The sequence below is a fragment of the Passer domesticus genome, chromosome 7 (genome assembly GCF_036417665.1).
Source record: "Passer domesticus isolate bPasDom1 chromosome 7, bPasDom1.hap1, whole genome shotgun sequence".
In the NCBI taxonomy this organism is placed as follows: Eukaryota; Metazoa; Chordata; class Aves; order Passeriformes; family Passeridae; genus Passer; species Passer domesticus.
Window position 1 is genome coordinate 61,735,297 of NC_087480.1, and position 19,840 is coordinate 61,755,136.

General features: G+C 43.9%; 1 protein-coding gene across 6 annotated transcripts in view; it reads right to left on the bottom strand.

The window, feature by feature from the left end:
- LRRC7 (leucine rich repeat containing 7) overlaps positions 1-19,840 on the bottom strand; it is a 98,635-nt gene that overhangs the window by 29,428 nt on the left and 49,367 nt on the right. For 4 of the 6 annotated variants that reach the window (XM_064429206.1, XM_064429208.1, XM_064429204.1 and 1 more), the window contains exons 6-13: positions 18,109-18,165; positions 12,238-12,301; positions 8,931-9,005; positions 8,325-8,469; positions 7,445-7,517; positions 4,496-4,625; positions 3,654-3,769; positions 1,813-1,882 (exon numbers count right to left, since the gene is read on the bottom strand). In XM_064429206.1, coding sequence (XP_064285276.1) covers positions 1,813-1,882; positions 3,654-3,769; positions 4,496-4,625; positions 7,445-7,517; positions 8,325-8,469; positions 8,931-9,005; positions 12,238-12,301; positions 18,109-18,165 — 730 coding nt within the window. Of the gene's footprint in view, positions 1-1,812; positions 1,883-3,653; positions 3,770-4,495; positions 4,626-7,444; positions 7,518-8,323; positions 8,470-8,930; positions 9,006-12,237; positions 12,302-18,108; positions 18,166-19,840 lie in introns of those variants that run through there. The other 2 variants (XM_064429209.1, XM_064429210.1) reach the window with 2 other exon arrangements.

Genomic DNA, 19,840 nt, shown 5'->3' on the forward strand with positions numbered 1-19,840 from the left:
TAATAAAAAACCAGTAATAACAATAATAACAATAACAACAACAATAACAATAACAACAATAACAGTAAAAACAACAACAATATTAACAATAATAGCAACAATAATAATAACAACAACAACCGGATAATAACAACAACAAAAATAACATAATAACAATAAAACAATAACAACAACAATAATAATGGGATAGTTAAGATAATAATGACAATAATAACAATAATAACAACAATAATAATAATGGAATAATGATGATGATAATAATAAGAAGAAGAACAACAGGACAATGATAATAATAATAACAACAATAATACCAATACCAATAATAATGGAATAATAACAACATAATAAATAATAATAATGATAACGATAATGATAATGATAATGATGATGATAATAATAATGATAATAACAATAACAACAACAACAACAATAATAATAATAATAACAACAACAACAACAACAATAACAACAATGACACCACCACCAGAACGGGACACATGCATTAGCTGCTGGCAGCTGCAGCTCGCCCTGCTCAGGGAGCAGCGGGCTGGCTGCAGCTCTGCAGGAACTCAGCTCCCCGTGGCTGCAGGCGAGCAGAGCCTGCTGTGCCTTCCCTGCAGCTCCTGGCATTCCCAGCAGAACGGGACAGGGGGAGTCCTGCCTGCTGCCCCAAGGGGAAAGGGTCAGGGAGCAGACTTGGCACTGCACTCTTAAACACCCCCTGGCATGCGTTTTAAGCCAGGCCTAACGAAGAGTTAATTAACGATGAGGAGTAAATTCCTGGTGGCTGGCAGTTCACCTGGGAGTAAAGCTGGTGCAGGGCACAGCAGAATCCCCAAGGAGCATTCCCTGGGTTTCACTGCAGCTGGGGATGTTTGAGCACTGCTTTGCTCTACCTAAAGTCACTCCACTCCAGGAGTGACTGTCACAGCCCAGAGAGTGGAAATCAATCCTTGCTGTGCCACAGGAAAGTCAAAATGCTGGAAAATGTCGCATATTTAAAGGGCTGGGGGTGTTCTGTGCCTGGGCTGCACAGCCAGGCAATGTTATTTTTTAAAATGCAAATTTTTAGATGCAAAACCCCCAAGAATCCTCATTTAACACATTAAAATTTAATCATAATTTTCTATTACCCCTCCCTTTCAGCTTTCACATTTTTGGCTCGGCTCTAAAACTAAACGTACATTTCAGACTTATTTTAGGGCTCAGCTGCCGCTGGAACCATTGCATTTCTCAGGGTTCCTGTTGCATAATTTGGTTTAAAATAGAATCCCAAAGAATATCTGCTATAAACCAGAGTCCTGGAACGACAAAAAGGCCCCCTCAGATTTCAAAGGCACAGAAATGAGTTTTCTCCAAAGCAAGACCCAGAGTCCTCGTGCAGCTTTGACTTGTTTGAACTCTGCCTGACTGCAGTGGAGTTTAAAATGTGCAGGGATGGGAGAATGGGTGGGAAAAGGGAAGAGGAAGCCAAGGAGAGAGGAGCAGATGGAGCAAAGGGTGGGAACAGGATAATAACGAGTTTGGGAACGAACATCTTGAATTTCTACTTCAAAAAATACTCCCGTGCTACTTTTGCCCTTTATTTACTACTTTGGTAAGGAGGCAGAAGCTGATCCTGGTAAAATAAATCCTGAAAAAGTGATTTTTCCATGGTAAAAATGACACCCAGCAGGATTTATGGCTGGATATGGAAATCTCCAGCTGGGCTGGGAGCAAACCCTTCCAAAATTCTTCTAAATCTTGTATTGAGTGACAGGGTTCACTGACAGCCCCTTTCCTAAGGAAAATGGGAATACTGAAAGGCATTACCTGGTTGTCAGAAAGCCACAAGGCTGCCAGTTCTTTGAGTTTGGTAAAAGTGAAGGGCAAATTCTTCAGCCTGTAAAGGAGAATATTGGGACAAGGTGAATCCTTCGTTTCCAAAGTAATTTATTTGAAGATTTGTATGCAGCATGTTTGTCACACTGAAATAGCTAAAATTTCACTGCTTTCAAAATCAGTTTTACTAAAATGCAATATTTTATCCATGCTCCTGTGATTGTAATTCCTATTGTTCCTATTATTATTAATCTGATTAATATTCCACATTAATAGCTCTGTTTGGAAAGTAGAACTGCTGACACCACATCCTTTGGCACTGAGGAGAGACTGATATTTTCATTTGGTTATAGTGTAATAAAATTACACATATAAGACAGAAAAAAGAAAAAAATCTTGGTCCCAGGGAGCTTTAGAGGAACCTCAGAGTCACTCACTGAGCTCTCTTTATTGGACACTGGAGGTTTGGAACAGAAATATTCCAGGATGATGGAAAATTCATTTTTGTCGGAATGTCAGACTAAAGATTGAAATAAGATCAATATTCATAGTGAACCTAAATGACAAAATCAAATGGAGCAGGGGAAAAAAACACCCCAGCATTTTAATGAGACATTTAAACACAATTTCCTGAAAGGGATCTGGGAGTGGGAATGGGAATGGATGGCAGGATATTTGTGGAATCTTCATTGAAGGTTTTGCCATAACTCCTTCCCACCTGGCTGTTTTTATAGAATCATGGAATCCAGGGTGGGTTGGGTTGGGAGAGACCCCAAATCCCATCCCATCCCATCCCATCCCATCCCATCCCATCCCATCCCATCCCATCCCATCCCATCCCATCCCATCCCATCCCATCCCATCGACACCTTCCATGATCCAGGCTGCTCCAGCCTGCCCAGGGATCTGGGAATTCCATTCCAGGGCCTCCCCACCCTCACATCCAAGAATTCCTTCCCCATTCCCCACCTAGCCCTGCTCTTTCCCAGCCCGTGGCCTGGCCCAGCCATGGACTGAGGCTCTCCCAGATTTTGGGAGTGACCACAGGAGCACTGGAAGAACCAAATCCTAGATGAGATTTGGGAAAACCAGGAGGAAAAGCCCTTTTGTGCCAGACTCAGCCCCTGCATCCCACAGAAGTGATTCCCACTGAACAGAACACAAAATCAGGACTGGACTGGAAGGGGTCTCTCAAAGGGAGAGCACATCCACACGGATGAACCCCAAGGAAATTCAGGTTTCCCATGTGCCTTGGCAGCCCAGGGCAGGGATCAAGAACAGCTCATCTGAAGCATTCTGTTTCTCATCTAAGCACAGTCCTGTGCATAAGGACAAACGAATCTGGGGTTTGACAATAAAAAACTCTGCTGGAGGAAATGAAAAATATTCCTTGGATTTCAGTGGATGCAGGATAATTCCTGTTTCCTGGTTCCCTGGGTATCAGCTTTTTAATCATAAATATTACAAACCTATAGAAAATATATTTTTTGTTTTTTATGGAAACAGCAGGAGATAAAAGAAAGAAATGTGTTTGAAGCTATTAAAACACACCAAGATTCAGATTTTGGCCTCACTCAGTTTTCTTGAAGTTTTCCTCTGGATGTCAAAGGAGCTGAGACCAAACCACAAAGATTAAGAAAAAAACCCCAAGATTCTTATAGCTTAAATAAATTAAATGATAGCAATACTCTTTTAAAACTAGAATTCTAAATATTTTTTTAATTTTAAAACATATTTTAGAGAAATGTATCTTTATAAAGACCTCAAAGGAAAAATTCAAATTAGAAAAAAAAAAATTTTTAATTGGCTAAAAAAAGTGCGGTGAACTGTACCTGTTATCACTCAGATTTAACACCCTCAGCTTCTGCATCTGGCCAATCTCATCAGGCAGAAATTCCAGTTTGTTGGAGCGCAGGGACATCACAGTCACGTTCTTACAGCTCCCAATCTGCGGGAAGGGAAAAGCCCAAATGGTGGAACCCCAAACTTGGGAATGGTTATTATCACTTTTTGTGTCCGGGGGTGGCTAAATTGGGTTTTACTGAAAGCCACGAAAGGCAGGAAATCCAAAATTTAACCAGAAAATGACATTTTCCTGCTGGCAGGAACCTCAGGGAACACCTGGGGTTCCTCACAGGGATGGGATAATGGGATGGGGTAATGGGATTGGGATGGGATAATGGGATGGGATAATGGGATTGGGATGGGATTGGATGATGGGATGGGATGGGATGGGATGATGGGATTGGGATTATGGGATTGGGATGATAGGGTAATGGGATTGGGATGGGATGGATGGGATGGGATGGGATGGGATGGGATGATGGGATTGGGATGATGGGGTAATGGGATTCGGATGGGATGGGATGGATGGGATGATGGGATTGGGATGATGGGATAATGGGATGGGATGGGATAGTGGGATGGGATGGGATAGTGGGATGGGATAATGGGATGGGATTCTGGATCCCAGGGGACATCCCAGGGCAGGGATGGGATGGGATAATGGGAAAATGGGATTCTGGCTCCCATGGGACATCTCAGGAATGGGATGGGATGCTGGCTCCCCAGGCCATCCCAGGGAGGCGATGCTGGCTCCCATAGGACATCCCAGGGATAGGATGCTGGCCCCCCAGGCCATCCCAGCCTGGAAGGGGCAGGGAGCAGCTCTCACCTCTCTGGGCAGCTCCGGCAGGAAGTTCTCGTCCACGGCCAGGGTGCGCAGGTTGTGCAGGTACCCGATGGTGGAGGGCAGCGACTCCAGCTCGTTGCAGCTGCAGTCAAATTCCTCCAGCAGGGACAGGCTGGAATGGGAAACCCCTCGTTAGTGGCCCTGCAGGGTCTGCATCACCAGATTAACAGCCCCAAAGCTCTGGGAGCCTCACCAGCTCCAGAGAGGGAACACCCAGGGGGGGTCTGCTGGGGCTGCCCTGGATCCCTGGCAGTGTCCCAGGCCAGGCTGGAGCACCCTGGGACAGTGGAAGGTGTCCCTGGTGGCCCTGGACGGGCTTTGAGGTCCATCCCAACCCAAATCACTCCGTGGTTTCCCTGGCAGGAGGCTATAACAATGGGATTTGGCTGCTTGGTTTGCCCACGCTACCATTCAGATTTTCTGGGATATTGAGGATATTGAAGAACATGGATTCCAAGGACTTCAGACAGAGATCAGGGCCACCAAGAATTTAATGTTTGTTAGCCCAAGTGACAGGTTTAAGGGTTGAAGGTCTGGGATCTGGGTCACCAGACACCACTGAGGGGGACTGGGAATATATTCCAATGGGAATGTGTGGGTGTACTGCACATTGCAGAGTGAGATATACAAATATGCATATTAAATACACAGGTTATAGACATACATCAAAGTATTCTGAAGAAATATTTCCTAATCTTCTAAAATGAGACTGCAAATTAAAATCCTTCGAGTGAAAGCTGTGTGAGCACCACAAGTGCCACCAGCCAGCTCCCCTGCCTGCTTTGCTCCTCACCTTCCACCTCTTACTCTCAAGAACTTTAATCAGAGTAAGGTTAAATAACAGCCAATCATTTATTCCTAAAATTTCCCATCTCCTTGTCCACTGCCTTAGGGACTTGTCAGTGGATTCTCTGTTTTTTCCCAAATATTTTGGAGGATCTATTAACAAGTTTAGCCCTGACCACACCTTCCACAGACCTTCTTCTGTAGGATTCACAATTTGCAGGTTTGGGTCTTCATTCTGTATCTAATTCACCTTTATTTCAGTTTCTTAATTGAAAAGATCTTTCAGGTTTGATGCCAGATGAAAGCAGGGATTGCTGTTCCTCCCAGGGAACCCCCAGAACTCCCTGTAACTGCTCCCCTGGGAAGCCTGGGGCACTTCCAGGGACGGGGCAGCCACAGCTTCAGCTGTGCCCTCCCTGTCCTGCTCCTAGTCACTGATCTCAGCCCTTCCAGCTCCATTCCCTCTGGTTCTTCCACTCCAGATCCTGCTCAAACCCGGGAGCACAGATCTGCTCTGGCACAGACTGGACCCGTGCCCCAAACACTGCCCCAGGCCCTGCTGGGGGTCCCAAAATCCCCCTGGCACCTTCCCACCCCCCAGATCCCACGGGGAACATCTCCAGCCTTAGGCTGCACCAGGGAATTCACGGGAATCCCTGGCTTTGTGTGGAATGTTTGGTTAAGCCAGGCATGTCGTGTGCTCTGGGAACCACCACAGGCTGGTCCTTTGCAGAGAAATCCCAAAAAATGAGGGTGGAACTGCCCAGCAGAGCACGGAGACAGCACGGAGCGCTCTCCTGGAGCAATCCCAGAGGGAATGCTCCCCCTCCACACTGCCCAGGCAGCCTCTGGGGGGTTCCACCACTGGAATTTCAGAGGAAGAGACCCGGCAGGAACCCATCCAGAGGGATGAGGAACCCATCCAGAGGGATGAGGAACCCATCCAGAGGGATGAGGAACCCATCCAGAGGGATGAGGAACCCATCCAGAGGGATGAGTCAGAGAGCTGAGTTCCCTGTGACGTGGGACACTCTGCCCTCGAGAGAGGAGAGGGAATTTCTCACAGGAAAAGCACAGCCAGGGGCTCCACACAAGGTGGAGAGCCCAGGTGATCCCAGCTGCTCTGCAATTCCACTTCGAGCAGTGGCTGTGCCTTTGGAAATGGAAATAAGGCTCCGTGGCAAACACTGAGAGATACTGGGTTAAAAAGGGGGAATTTCCCTTCAACAATTAAAAAAAAAAAAAAAAGGTTTAAAGGGTTTTAGAACCCGAGTCCCAAAATTGCTGAAGCTGGATTTAAATCCATCTTTTTGCAGCATCCAGGAGATTTGGAGTCTTCTGAGCTTTCACTTGGAGGAGAAAAAGAGATTTGGGGAGCAAAGATTTGTCCTTCAGTGATTCCCATCACCAGCTTTTAATGCTCCCCATGAAAATCCCACAAATCTAAAACACTCCAAGGATGAGCCAACGTGGGCTTTCAGTGTGTGCAGCTGGAACAGGTCACAAATATGGATTATTTGTCCCAAATGGCATCACAAGAAGCAACATTCTTATTGAAACAGGCCAGGGCCAGGGCGTGGAGCAGCCTGGGGTGGTGGGAGGTGTCCCTGCCCTGGCAGGGGTGGGATGGGATCATTCTGGAGGATTTTGGAAGGCACCAAGCTGCAGCCCCTCAGCAGAAGGGGGCAGAGCCATGTGAGACCCCACACCAGAGAGCTTCCCGTGATCCCAGCCCCTGGAATCCTCCTGGCTTCCCCACAGAGGTTTCTGTCATATTTTAGGAACTCTCCATCCCTGTGAGGCCACAGCCAGATCCTTGTGAGCTCCAAGCCCTGGCTGTTGCCATGGAAACAGATGGATTTCCCCCAAATTCTTCTGCTTTCCCTTCTCTGCTCATCCACATTGATTCACACCCAAACCTTGGTTTTCCTCTTGGAAAATTGGATATATTTTACCTTCTTCCCCCTTGCACTGAAAAATCCTCAGGATAAAAAGTGGTACTCCAGATTTAAGTGTCACAACCTGGGGGCTGGAAATTCTTTCATAATTCAAAGTATATTTGTCTTATTTTCTATTTGAAAGCCCACACTCCTTGAGCAGAAGGGGAAAGGTATTTTAATTAAAACTGATGAAACTTGGACTCACTTTCCAATGGCATTGGGCAGGATGGTGAGCTGGTTGTCATCCACTTTCAGGGTTGTCAGTCTCTTCAACAATCCTGCAGGAAGAAATGATGGATAAACATCTCCCATGGAGATCTCCTGGAACCCCACGAGCAATGGTGTGTAACCCTGAACAGCTCTGCTCTGGATTTTGGGGAGTGTCATTCCAAATGGATTTATTCCTGCTAAATGCCCTCTCAAAACCAGTCTGGGGGAACAAAAACCCTGGGATTGATGGGGAAATATAGAAGAACAAGGTGGAAAATAGGAGGAGAAGACACCCAGTAAGAGTGTCAATAATTAGCAGCATTAGTTAGCAATCCATGTTGGAATCTGAGTAAATTGATTTCAAATTGAGAAATCTTACAGTTCCTTGTTCAAAGGGAAAGGGAAAAGGGCTCAGGACTGAAAGGACATATCCTAATGGACAGAGGGATGTGATCCTAAATAATCCAGGAATTCCATGAATGTAAAACAGTCAAAATAAAATGTCATAGTTTGAATTACTTCCTTTTTATTTCCTTTTCCCACTGTGAATGAGCAGCAATCCCATCCTCACTCTCAGACTGATTTTTACATTTAAATGAAATTAATTCTGCCCTTCTTGGCTTCTTTTCCTTAAAACAGCAAACCAGGTGGACCAATTCCTTCCAACCAGGGAATTCTGCTCCTGACTTTACAAAATGAGACATGAGACTGTCCAGACACCATTTTCTGCCTCCTTTGGGATTGAATCGCAGGCCTTGCTCCAAGATTAGAAAATCCCGTATTTCAAAAAATAAAAATAAAAAAAAAATTTAAAAATTAAAACAATATTAAAAAAAAATCTATCAAACGGAGAGGAATCCCAGACCTTCCCTCACCTATGGAATCTGGCAGCTGCTGCAGCATGTTGGAGGAGAGGAGGAGATCCTCCAGCCCCTCACAGCCCGAGATGTCCAGGTCGACCGTCTCGATCCTGTTTTTGGACACATCCAGGTACACGAGCTGTTTTAACTTCCCTATAGACTTAATAGCACGTGAGACAGAGTTACTTGAGCAGATAGAGCTGTTAATTAGAGCGTTAATTAGAGACAAACACACAAATCAGCTGATCTGGAGTTATCTCAGCGCCCTTCGGATCGCTGCTCTCCCCGTGGCAGGGCCGGGCTGGGCTCAGCCTCAAAGGAACAGAATTAACCCCCCCGGTTAATTAATGTGCTCCAAATTCATTAAATCTGCTGGGATTTGGCATTCCTGGGCATGCAGCTGAGGTGCTTCTCCATCTGGACACAGATCCGAGGGATATTCCCAATTCCCACCTTCCACCAGGCAGGTGGAGCTTTTCTGTGTTGAACCATCCCAAAACTTTCATATGAATTAATTAATTAATTAATTAATGACCCTCTGCACCCACCCCAGGTGTTCCCTGCCAGGCAAACAGGGAATCACCAAATCACCCAATAATTCCCTAGAATAAATGTCCATACCCCAGGTAGCACTTGCAAGGAATTATTGTCCATCCACAACTCCTTCAGGTTCTGGATTTGTTCAAGAACCTCAGGCTGAGGAAAAGAATAAACAATTAGGGGCAGCTAAGTAAAGCAATGTGTCTTTGTTTAAATAAAAATCAACGTTTTCTTAAAAAAATAAAGCTTCCCTCTTCACTTCCCTCTGGTTTTTCCTGCCCCACCTCAGCCTTCCAGGTGTTCAAGGACAAGAAGAGAACATTCCCTTCGTGTCATTTAACCACTGCTGCTCCTTGTCAGAACTTGTAAAATTTAAGAACCTTTTGCAAAAGAAATGAGCCCAAAGGACACGTCCTGGGGAGGTTTAACACCTGCAGCTGGCACAGCCAGGAGTCAGAATGCACAGGAGAAAATGGGCACTGAGAAAACCTGCAGAGAAGAACCAAACTTTCATCTGTTTTATTCTTTTTGGGCTATCAGTGAGAGGAGCTAAAAAAGGCAATTTCCCAGATCACTCCTCTCTCCTTACAGCTGTGACATCCCAGAATTACAAATCCAGGCCACAAACATTCCCAGGTTTCCTCAGCAGTGTTTTCCTTTCCCATAAAACACTTTCCTCAGCAAACCAACACTTGGAATTTGCCTTTGCCCTCCCAGGTTGCGGAGATTTTTTTCCAAAGCCTGTCAGAACCTGGTATTAAACGCTCCATGAAATATTCCACGAAGAATTCCATTCCAAATCAGCCTTTGGAAGCAGAACAACTGCCCTGGAATGATTCCAGCACAGGCAGAAGCAAATGGACCTCCAGACCCCAAGAGAGACCTGGAGCTACGCGGCGTGGTCTGGTTTGGAATGTTGCCATTCCCAGAGGAAATCTCATTTTCCACCCGCCCAGGGAATGGGGGAGAAGCTCCTGATGCCTCAGCAGGTAAGAACAAAGCTGATGAACAGGAGAGCTCACCCCTTGTTTTCCACATCTCCACGTAATGAGCTCCTATTAAAAACTAGTGGTGAGCGTTTTAAAGATGATTTATTTTGCCTCTGTTAATTCCATTGAAATTCCGCTGTCCTTCGATGATTAAAACCACTTCTCATTTCCAGCCTGAATTGATTAATGGGCATTTGATACTATTTGTTCCTGTGCTGATTAATGTTTCTTTATCCCTCTGGAGTGTTCATGGGCTGAGGTCATTATGGATAATCATAATTTCTCCTCTCAACTTTAATTTGCTTTTCAATCCCTCTCATTAACAGACACCTTTCTTCAAGGCCTGTTCCTGGGCTGTGCAGAGCGCACTGTGATGGGGAATTCTTGGGATTATGATTTCTCAGGATGATGGAATTTCCCATTATTGTGGAGCACCACGGAATATTCCACATTATGGCCCACCATGATCCAGATCTCGTGGATGGGTTGGTATTAAACTGCCATTAAAAACTCATTTGTCTGTGTTAGAAATGCTTTGGTTTGGGCCTGTTTGGGGAATATTCTCATTTTAGGTTGCTACAGTTGGAAGAAAGTGGAATGGGAATAGGGATAGGACAGGAAAGGAATAGGAATAGGACAGAATAGAATAAAATAGAACAGAATAGAATAGCAACAGGAATAGAATAGGAATAGGAATAGGAACAGAGCAGAAGGGAACCAGCTGGAAGGGTTTTACACTGAGCACCCAGTCCAGCTCCCTGACCAGCTCAGTCTGACCAAACCTTAAAGGATATTATTCAGGGAATTGCCCAAATGTCCCTTCCCAGGAGCCTGTCCCAGGGTCTGACCACCCTCTCCCTACTGAAAAGCTTCCTGGGATCGAGTCAGAGTGGAAGGCTCACAGGAATTCCTGAGGAAGTCACATCCTATTTCATCCTCTTTCCTTTTCCTCCCCTCCCTATTCCCCTCCTGGATTTCTCCCAGATCCTTGCTGCAGGCTCCTGGACCTCTGGAGCCAAACCTGGCAGAGCTGCTGCCTGCTCCAGGCACAGCTGCTCCTCCTCCTCCCCCAGGTTTGACTCCCCAGAAGGAAGCAGGGAGGTGCCAAACTTTGGGAATTGCTGCTCCTGGAGTGACAGGAGCTGCCTCTTCCCTTCCTTGGTGACAGCTGCTCTTCAGGGAGCCAAAGTGGCATTCCAGGGAGCCCTGATCCCAGCAGGGTGGGTGGGCAGGGCAGAAAAGAAATGAACAGAAAAGAAATGAACAGAAAAGAAATGAGCAGAAGCTCATTTTGGCCGTGGCAGCCCCGTGCCCGTGGCTCCATCAGGAAGGGCACAGAGCTCTCCAGCCCCAAGGGAAAGTCACAACAGCCCCAGGACAGCAGAGAAATGAGGCTCTCACACACCACCCACTCACCTTCCTCCACTAAAAGGGAATTTCTATGGAAACCCAAGTCAATGTTCAGAATCCATGAAAACAGGTGCTTTTAATCCTTTTTTCCAGGTGTGAGTTAGACTAGCACCACTTTTCCTGAGACATTCCTGCACATTCCCACTGTGCCTTGGCCTCTTGGCCCATCTGGCTCCTGGAATTTTATTCCAGTTCCTCTGTTTTTGCTGAAAAATGAGTAAACTTGGGAGTTCTGGCCCTAACAGGAGGAAGGGATCACCTCTCTCCTGGTCTATCACTCGTGGGATCACTGGACTGCCATGGAAATATGTGGAATATTGTCCAATTCCTTTCAGCCCCCACAAACCCAAGCCACCCTCAGAAGAGAGGCTCTGAACTCGGGCAGGATTTAATTCCTACAATTAAAATTCCAAGCAGCTCTTCCGAAAATTTCACTCTGTTTATCCACGCTGAAGATTTTAATTAAAAATTGGAGTTAAATCCTCTCTTTCCTCCTGCATGGAATAAATGAGCAGCCTGGAACAGGGTGGGAGCTGCTCCATAAAACAGATGTGGAGACTTTGCTACAGCTTTGTAGCACCAGGTGACATTTCAGGGCTTGTTTGAGGTGGAATTATCTCAGTTTTAACTAAAGCTGCAGGAATTTTTCCCTTGTAGGGCTGCAATCCCTCATCCTGTTCTTCCATGGCTCCCAAGGAACAGTACCTCTCACTTCCTGTGCCGACAACAGGGAAAATTCCCCAAAGATTTCAATCTCAGGGAAATTGATTCTGATTTTTGGGGATGAGTTAGGGGCAGAAACTCTCCAGGGAGTCCAAAATTGCCATCTGCTGGAACTGCAGAGTCCCAGACGGGTTTGGGTCGGAGGGAAACGTGTCCCTTGCCCGAGGCCATGATCCCACAAAGCCGCTGCAGTGAAAGTTCAATGTCCCATGGACAGAGCACCCAAACCCCCCAGGTTTGCCCTCAAAAACCGGAGCATTTCTTACCAGCTCAGAGAACTCATTATTGCCCAGATCGAGCCTCTCCAGCTGAGTCAGTTTGTGCATTGACCTGGAACAGGTGGGGAAAGACCCAGAATGAGATTTTAGCTGGCAAAACGTCAGCCAGGTTTCTGTGGGATGAAAATGAAGCTGCACTGATAGTCTGATGGCAAAAAGGAATTTGACGCTGATGCAAATTTCAATATATTCCATCCTTGAGACATTGACTGAGGTCATTGAACCCAAAAGCCAGCAACAGTTATTTTCATACAAAAATAAACACAATCTTGGTAGATTTTTGTGCATCTGCCCAGGGAAAATGCCCCATCTTATATCAATATGCTATTGAAATTAAATATAACCGAAATTGTGGTTTTTTGAGAGAGATTTATTCATTTGCTGTGGTTTTTTATAAACCACTAGAAAGTGTTTGGACTCTTGAGCCGGGTCCCCTGCTCTGAGGTTCAGATTTAGTCAAGTTCAAAGTTAATAAATCAATTTTTGCCTTTGTTTCCATGAACAAAACTGGAGCAGGGCTTTATCCCAAGGGCAGAATTTCTCCTTAAGCCCTGACAGACCAAAGTGAACCAAACACCACGCTGGGTTTGGGGGGTGCAGTGAGAAAAGAGGATAAAAATAATTAAATCATTTAACATGAACAGCAACAGCAGTTCAGAGGCCTCTTGAGGTAATCAGATCCTAATCAAAAAATTAGCATAGCCTTAATTGCTGTGATCTAAAATATCAACCATTTTATCTCTGCAATTTGTACCAGAGGTAAAAGTGATTATTGTTGAAAGGCTGTGGCTGAAAAACACAGCCCTGGCTCAGCATTTCAACCTGGCTGTGCTGGGAGCACTGCTGCTGCTTTATTGCCAGAAAATGTCACTTTTCCTTTGTTAAAACAGGGGAATAAACTCCCAAAAAGCAGGAATTAAACTCCACAGGAGCAAGAAATAAACCCCAGAGAAACAGGGAATAAACTCCATGGAAATAGGGAAAGAAACTCATCAGAAATAGGAAAAAACTCCATAGAAACAGGAAATAAACCACACAGGAACAGGAAAATGAATTCCACAGAAGCAGGGCAATAAGCCCCACAAAACCAGGAAAATAAACCCCAGAGAAACAGGGAATATACGCCACAGGAATAGGGAAATAAATGCCACAGAAATAGGAAATAAACTCAATAAAAACAAGAAATAAACCCCACAGGAACAGGGAAATAAACCCCACAAAACCAGGGGAACAAACTCCATGGAAATGTATCACCATATATTATTATAACTAATATTTTAATTATTACACACATTATATATTACCTATATTATATAAATTATAATATTTTAGATATCTCTGTTATATCTTTTCAATGATTAAATCCTGGAACTCTTCAGAGAATAAATCACTCAAATTGATAAAACATTTGTCTTTTATCCCCAATTCTTTTGGACACATCTTTAACTGCTTTGGGGCTTCTACTGTAAATTCAGCTTCAAATGCAAGTTTTTAACCATTAAAGTTGTGCCATTTCTACAGTCAAATAAACAATTCCAGAAACTGAAATTGATGTGGGGGCAGATTAACCTCAGGGAGTTGGGGGCCCATGAAAAAACGAAGCTGTGCCGATGTTCCCAATGGAAAATCAGATTTTCCCATTAGCTGCTGCTATTTTTGTCCCTCTCCTGTAATTACCTATATTTTTCTTGTGGAGAGGTTCGTTACAGTTTTTACGTGGGGTCACTTGGCAGAGGTGGATAGGAAGGAGCAGTTATGAGAAATGCTCAGGTCAATATTCAGTGCTTAAAGGATGAATGTGCCAAAGGCTTCCCCCAAACCTTTCTGGGGATCCCATTTGGAGCTTTCCTTCCACTCATGAGTGAGTGCAAACTTTGGGCAGTGAGGGGGGAATTCCCACGAGGTTCAGAATAAAATGATTTTATTTTGAGATTATTTTTAAATGTGGAATGTGCTTTTTAAAAGGCACAGAAATCAGAAACAGGAGGGTGGGGCTGGGGGTTCTCCAGGGTTATCCATGTTCTCCCTTCCCACCACTTGGGCCAGCAGGTTTTTCCCTGGAATTCAGCATCCCTAAGGAGATGGGAAAGAATATTTTCTCTTTTCCTCTGGAAAACAAGCCCAGAATGGAAAAAGAGCTTAAAGCTCATCTGGACCACGGAAGGTGTCCCTGTTCATGGAACTGGATGGGATTTCAGCTCCCTCCCAACCCAAACCAGCCTGGAATTCTGGGATTCTATGAAGAATAATTAATAATAATTAATAATCAATTAATAAAATAAAATAATGTTATTTAAAATCAAAAGAAATTAATAAAACAAAATAAAATTATAAAATAATTTAAAACTAAAAATTAACAATCAATTTTCCAGACAACTTCACCCCCTTTAAAAATAAGAAAAGCCTTTTTATCCCAAAGGAAAGCAATGGGAAAAGCCTTTTTTTCCCTAAAGCAAAACAATGGGAATAGCCTTTTTTTTCCTAAAGCAAAACAATGAGAAAAGCTTTTTTTTTCCCTAAAGCAAAACAATGGGAATAGCCTTTTTTTTCCCCAAAGAAAACAATGGGATGCATTTCCCAGCCTCTTCCCCGAGCAGCAAAGGGATCCAGCTTGGAAAATCCTCAAGGGAAACCTGGTGGTAGCAGCTGCTGATTTAAATATTGCCAATATTTTGATAAGGTGGTGAAGCTGGGGGCTGTGAGTTCCCCAAGCCAGCCACAGCTGCTATTTGAGGAAAACAGGGCACCAGGAACGCTGCAAATATTTGTAAAGCCAAAGTGTGGCAAACACTTCCCATCCCCATCAGGAACCCGGGAGAAAGTGGAGCAGCATCTCAAAAAATAGCAGGAGAAAGTGAAGCTTCTCCCTAAATTTATCCCCCCCTGGACAGCTAAACACCCCAGAAACTCAGCCCAGCTTGAGGGATTTGGAGAAAAAGGCAGAGCAGAAAATTCCTACATTCCATTGCTTACAACAGGTAAAGCCAAACAATGATTTCCAAGGAAAAAAAATCTGAATTTTGAATTTGAAAGTCAAACAACAACTTTCCAAGGGAAAAAATCTGAATTTTGACAGCAAAAAGAATGAATAAAATTGGAGGGCTGAAATCAACCCTCTATTTTCACAGGGTTCTGTTTGGGCACAGTCAGAGCATAAAAGAATCAGAAGTCAAAACCAGAATTCAAAACGCTGGTTTAGATTTTAAGGCTGAAAACTAAGAGAGATAAAATAAGTGATTGTAACAAAAGGAAAATAAAGGAAAAAGGAAAATAAACCCCCAGCCCATCATCATAATCTTGTCCATGAAGTCCTTTCATTCCTAACTCCAAGCAGGAGGAGAAGGACCAGGGTGAAATATTTTGGAAGATTGCAAAGAGAGAGCTGGAAAATCTGATTATTTCAGGAATTTCAGCCCAAAACCCCCACAGAACAGGGCAGAACAACCCAAACGAAGGAGAGCAGAGGAGATCAAGGAGCTGGGGATCACGCTGTCACATCACTGCGGTGGAATGTCCCATTTCTGGCTGCTTTCAGCCCATTTCCCCAATTCCCACTTTCCCCAGCGAACACCTTCCCTGGGAGTGCACACAAACACTGAAATATCTCCCCTCAGTTCTGGTTTTTAGATAAATATAATTTTAAAAAATAAAAATAAATATTATATATTATAAAATATTAGAAAGATTTAAAATAAATATTATTTTTAGGCCCTCCCTTACCCTTCACTGTGCAATCCCTGTTTTTCCTATCAGGACCTGCTCCAGCCTTTCCCATTTCCCAGATGAGCTCTCCCCCTTTTTTCACCCCTAAACTGATTTTTTGGGGCTTGAACATCCTGTTGGAGTCCTGAGAGCAATCAGGAATATTCTGACTTTATTCTGATTCTCCCTTTTACCCCGGGAGGAATCTGGAATCTGCCCGAGGCACAAACATCCAGAGAGAATTCCCTGACAGCTCCCTTGGATCCCTGGCTCCCAGGCTCCTCACACCCCTCCAGCCCTCCCATCCCTCATTCCCAGCCCCATTCCCACCTGGAGAGCTCCTGGTTTATCCCCAAACTCCCACCGCTCCCTTAGGATGTGACTTTGCACACTAAATCCCAAATTCTGACCGTGCTGCCCGCAGAATCCTGCCCTTTTTTTGGCACTGCAACTTCTCCTCCTCAAGGAGCACATTAATCCTGAAGCCCAGGAGAAATCCTGCTGTTTTTTTTTTTAAATTTTTTTATTTTCCCCTACATCAGGAGTCGCTCCTTTGGAAAGGATCCACTGGATGTCATTTCCCCAGCAGGTCCTGCAGGAAAACAATTCCTGCTGCCAAAAATCCCAAAGCTGTGCGGAGAGCCAGGGCTTGCTGGGGAGGCCGTGACTCAGAGGGTGAGGGCAGCAAATCCTGGGAATTCTCTTCCCTGCAGACCCTGCTGAGTCACCAGGCCCCAAGGGGCTCCCTGAAATCCTCCAAATTTTCCAGGTGAATTTGGGAACAAGCCCCCAGAACCTTGGGAAGGTTTTCCTCTGCCCAGGTGTGGGAGTTGGAAAACCAAAAACTTCCACAGACACCAAAAGATTTGCTGTACAGCCTTAGAAAAAACTTAGATTAATGTAAAAATACAAGTAGATTAATGTAAAAATACAAGTAGATTAATGAAAAAAAAACAAGTACAAAATACAAGACAGACATTAAACATAAAACATAAAACAGACACAGACATAAAACAAAAATAAAAAAGCCCATCCACTTATGTTTCTAGAGTTATAAGTAAAATATGCCTTAAGTAAGTGAGCTCTATTAATAAAATAGTGAAGAGTTTATAATATAAAAGTGTAGTTTTATAAAGCTTAGAGTTTAAAAGTTATAACAAACGTGTGTGTTCATGTAAGTTAAAAACCCATTAGACAAAAGTATCCACAGTACAACAGGAGTAAGTAAAAGTGATAAGTCAGAAAAGTAGAATAAACCCTGTAACAACTGTCTATTCGTTTTAAAAATTATATAAATTATAAATGAAAAAAATAAAAGATAAAACATAAAATAAAAATATGATGTAGAATATAGAATATGGAATATAGAATGTAGAATATATACACATACATACATATATATATATATATTATAACTTATAATGAAACTTGTAACTACTCCTAAGCTATAACCAACAACTTACTCCTTTAAAATCTCACAAATTCTGAGACTAACATTTATCTAAACAATAAATCATTCTTAATTTAAAAATAATCCCCCCCGTTCACTAAAAACAGCAATAATAATTTGTGGTGCCCTCTGTGGGGGATCAGCCCAGGGCTGGAATTGACTCCGGGATCTTTGAAACTTCCAGGCTGCTTTTGACAACTTTTTTCTGACTTAATCCCCACTTAAATAATCCTGAGCAGAGGGACTCAACATCCTGCTGGCTCAGTAAAGCCAAAACCATTTAATTCTGGACAGACCATGGGGGAAAAACAATTTCCAGAGGGTGTTTTCACCACTTCAGATGAGTCCTTGGTGAGGAAAACGCTGCCACAGCCTCACTGAGCAGGGTTAGCTCATCTGGAGCCTCCCAGTTTTGTTTATTTATCTTAAAATATCAGATATTTATCCTAAAATATCAGATATTCATCTTAAAATGCCAAATTTTGGCTTTTGAGTTAACACTCAGCTGATCAGCCATTGTCCATCTTCCCTTATATCACAGAATCATTAATTGTTGTTTTTCTTTGCTAAAAATCTTCAGTAGAATTTCTTTTATAAAAACAAAAATCAACTCATCACAGAAACATCACCACTGCATTGCTACTAATCAAAATATTTGGTACTTTTGGAAATTCCATGTGAATAAATGTAAATACCCCAGCACTTACTTTGGTAGAGTTTTCAAGTGGTTTTCTCTTAACTCCAAAATTCGCAATTTGACAAGTCTGGAAATAGGAGAGAAAGTAATTAATGCATTCAAAGAATCCATCAGAATGGTTTGAAATTATTTCTTTTAATTTTAAGAAGTCTGTTTTATGCAAAACAATCCAAGGTCCAGTTCTTGTGGGACAAAAATCAGAGCCAAATAATTTCATGTAAGGTCTGCCCTGATCTGAATTCTCCTGAAAAGCTCTGGCATTTATCAGGTTTTCCCAGCAATTTTAAATTTATTTTATTCAAGACTCCAGCAAGGGAAACACTGGAAAAGTTGGGAAGTTTGGAAGAAACAAAAAAAACCCAACAAGAAAACAAGAGGAAGGTTTGTAAGTGTGAGGTCCCAAATAGATGAGGAAGGAGGGAAATAACAACAACAACAAAGGAATTAGAGACACTGAATCCATATAAAATCAGCACTTGTGGAATAAAATATTTTCTGCCAAAAGATTTGGGCTCCTAAACTTGTCCTTAATCCTCAAATTATCAACCCAAGCCCCAGCAGGGTTGGGTACAAACACCACACTGAGGGGTCCATCCGTCCCTTTCCTGGGTGTTTGGATTTAGTCTGACTCCAAGGGATGTGGTAATAATAATAATAATATACTAAGAATAATTATTATAATATATAGTTAACAATATGATCACAAAAAATTAATTAAAATAAAATAGAATAAAATAAAAATAAAAATAAAGTAAAGAACCCCAGCATTTTTATCTCCTCAGGCTTGAGCAGCCCAGTGTCACTCCCAGCAGGATTTTGTCACATTTTCTAGGGTTTGGAGCCTGCTCTGCCTGTCCCTAGCCCTGTCTCGAGCAGGAGGGGAGGGCACTGGAGCTGGCAGCCCTGAGCCCACCACACTTGGTGCATTGGCTGGGAGACCCAAAAGCTCTGAAATCTCCAGCTGGTGAGCCAAGCCCACCACACTCTGACCCCACCACCTCTGCTCTGTCCTCAGCTCACACTTTTGGCTCTGCCCTTGCTGGGTTTGTTTTTGCTCTCATTCCCACCCTCCTGCCCTGCTGTCTCTGGACTCCTGTCGCTGGTTCTGCCTCCACATTTCACCTTTGCCTGTTCCACCACGCTCAGCCTCTGCTCCCTGCCCTGCTGCCCCACAGCTTCACCCTGCTGTCCCTTCGTGCTCACTAAAGGACACGAAGCAACACGATGCAGAGTCGCTGCTTTGTCCAAGGTGAAAAGGGTTTTTTACTTTCTGACTCCAGCATTTACAGATTTCCAAAAGTGACAGTGGGTTGGAGGGTGACAGTGCCACCTCTGCAATGACACTGGACAAACCAACAGTCCATCAAATTTCTCCCCTGCTATAAAAGAATGCCAAGCAATGAGTTATGTACAAAAAGTGCGTGAGAAAGTTCACTACAAGAATGAAAACATCAGAAGGCTCAGAAAAACCTAAAAAATCAGGGCTGGTGACACTTTGCCACCAGGAGGGGACCTGAGAAGAGATCTGCAGCCTCTGGCCCTGCCACAGCCGAGTCACTGCAGAGGGATGAGCCCTGCTGCTCCTCGCCTCTCCCCAAACTCCTCACCACCCCGTTCCTGCTGACACAGCCCTCACTCTGAGAACGGGGCTGAAAACCCAAAATCTCTGGGATTTGGCTCGGTTTTTGGACCAGCTTTGAGCCGGTCCCTCGGAGCCCCAGCCGGGTTCCAGCACAGGAATG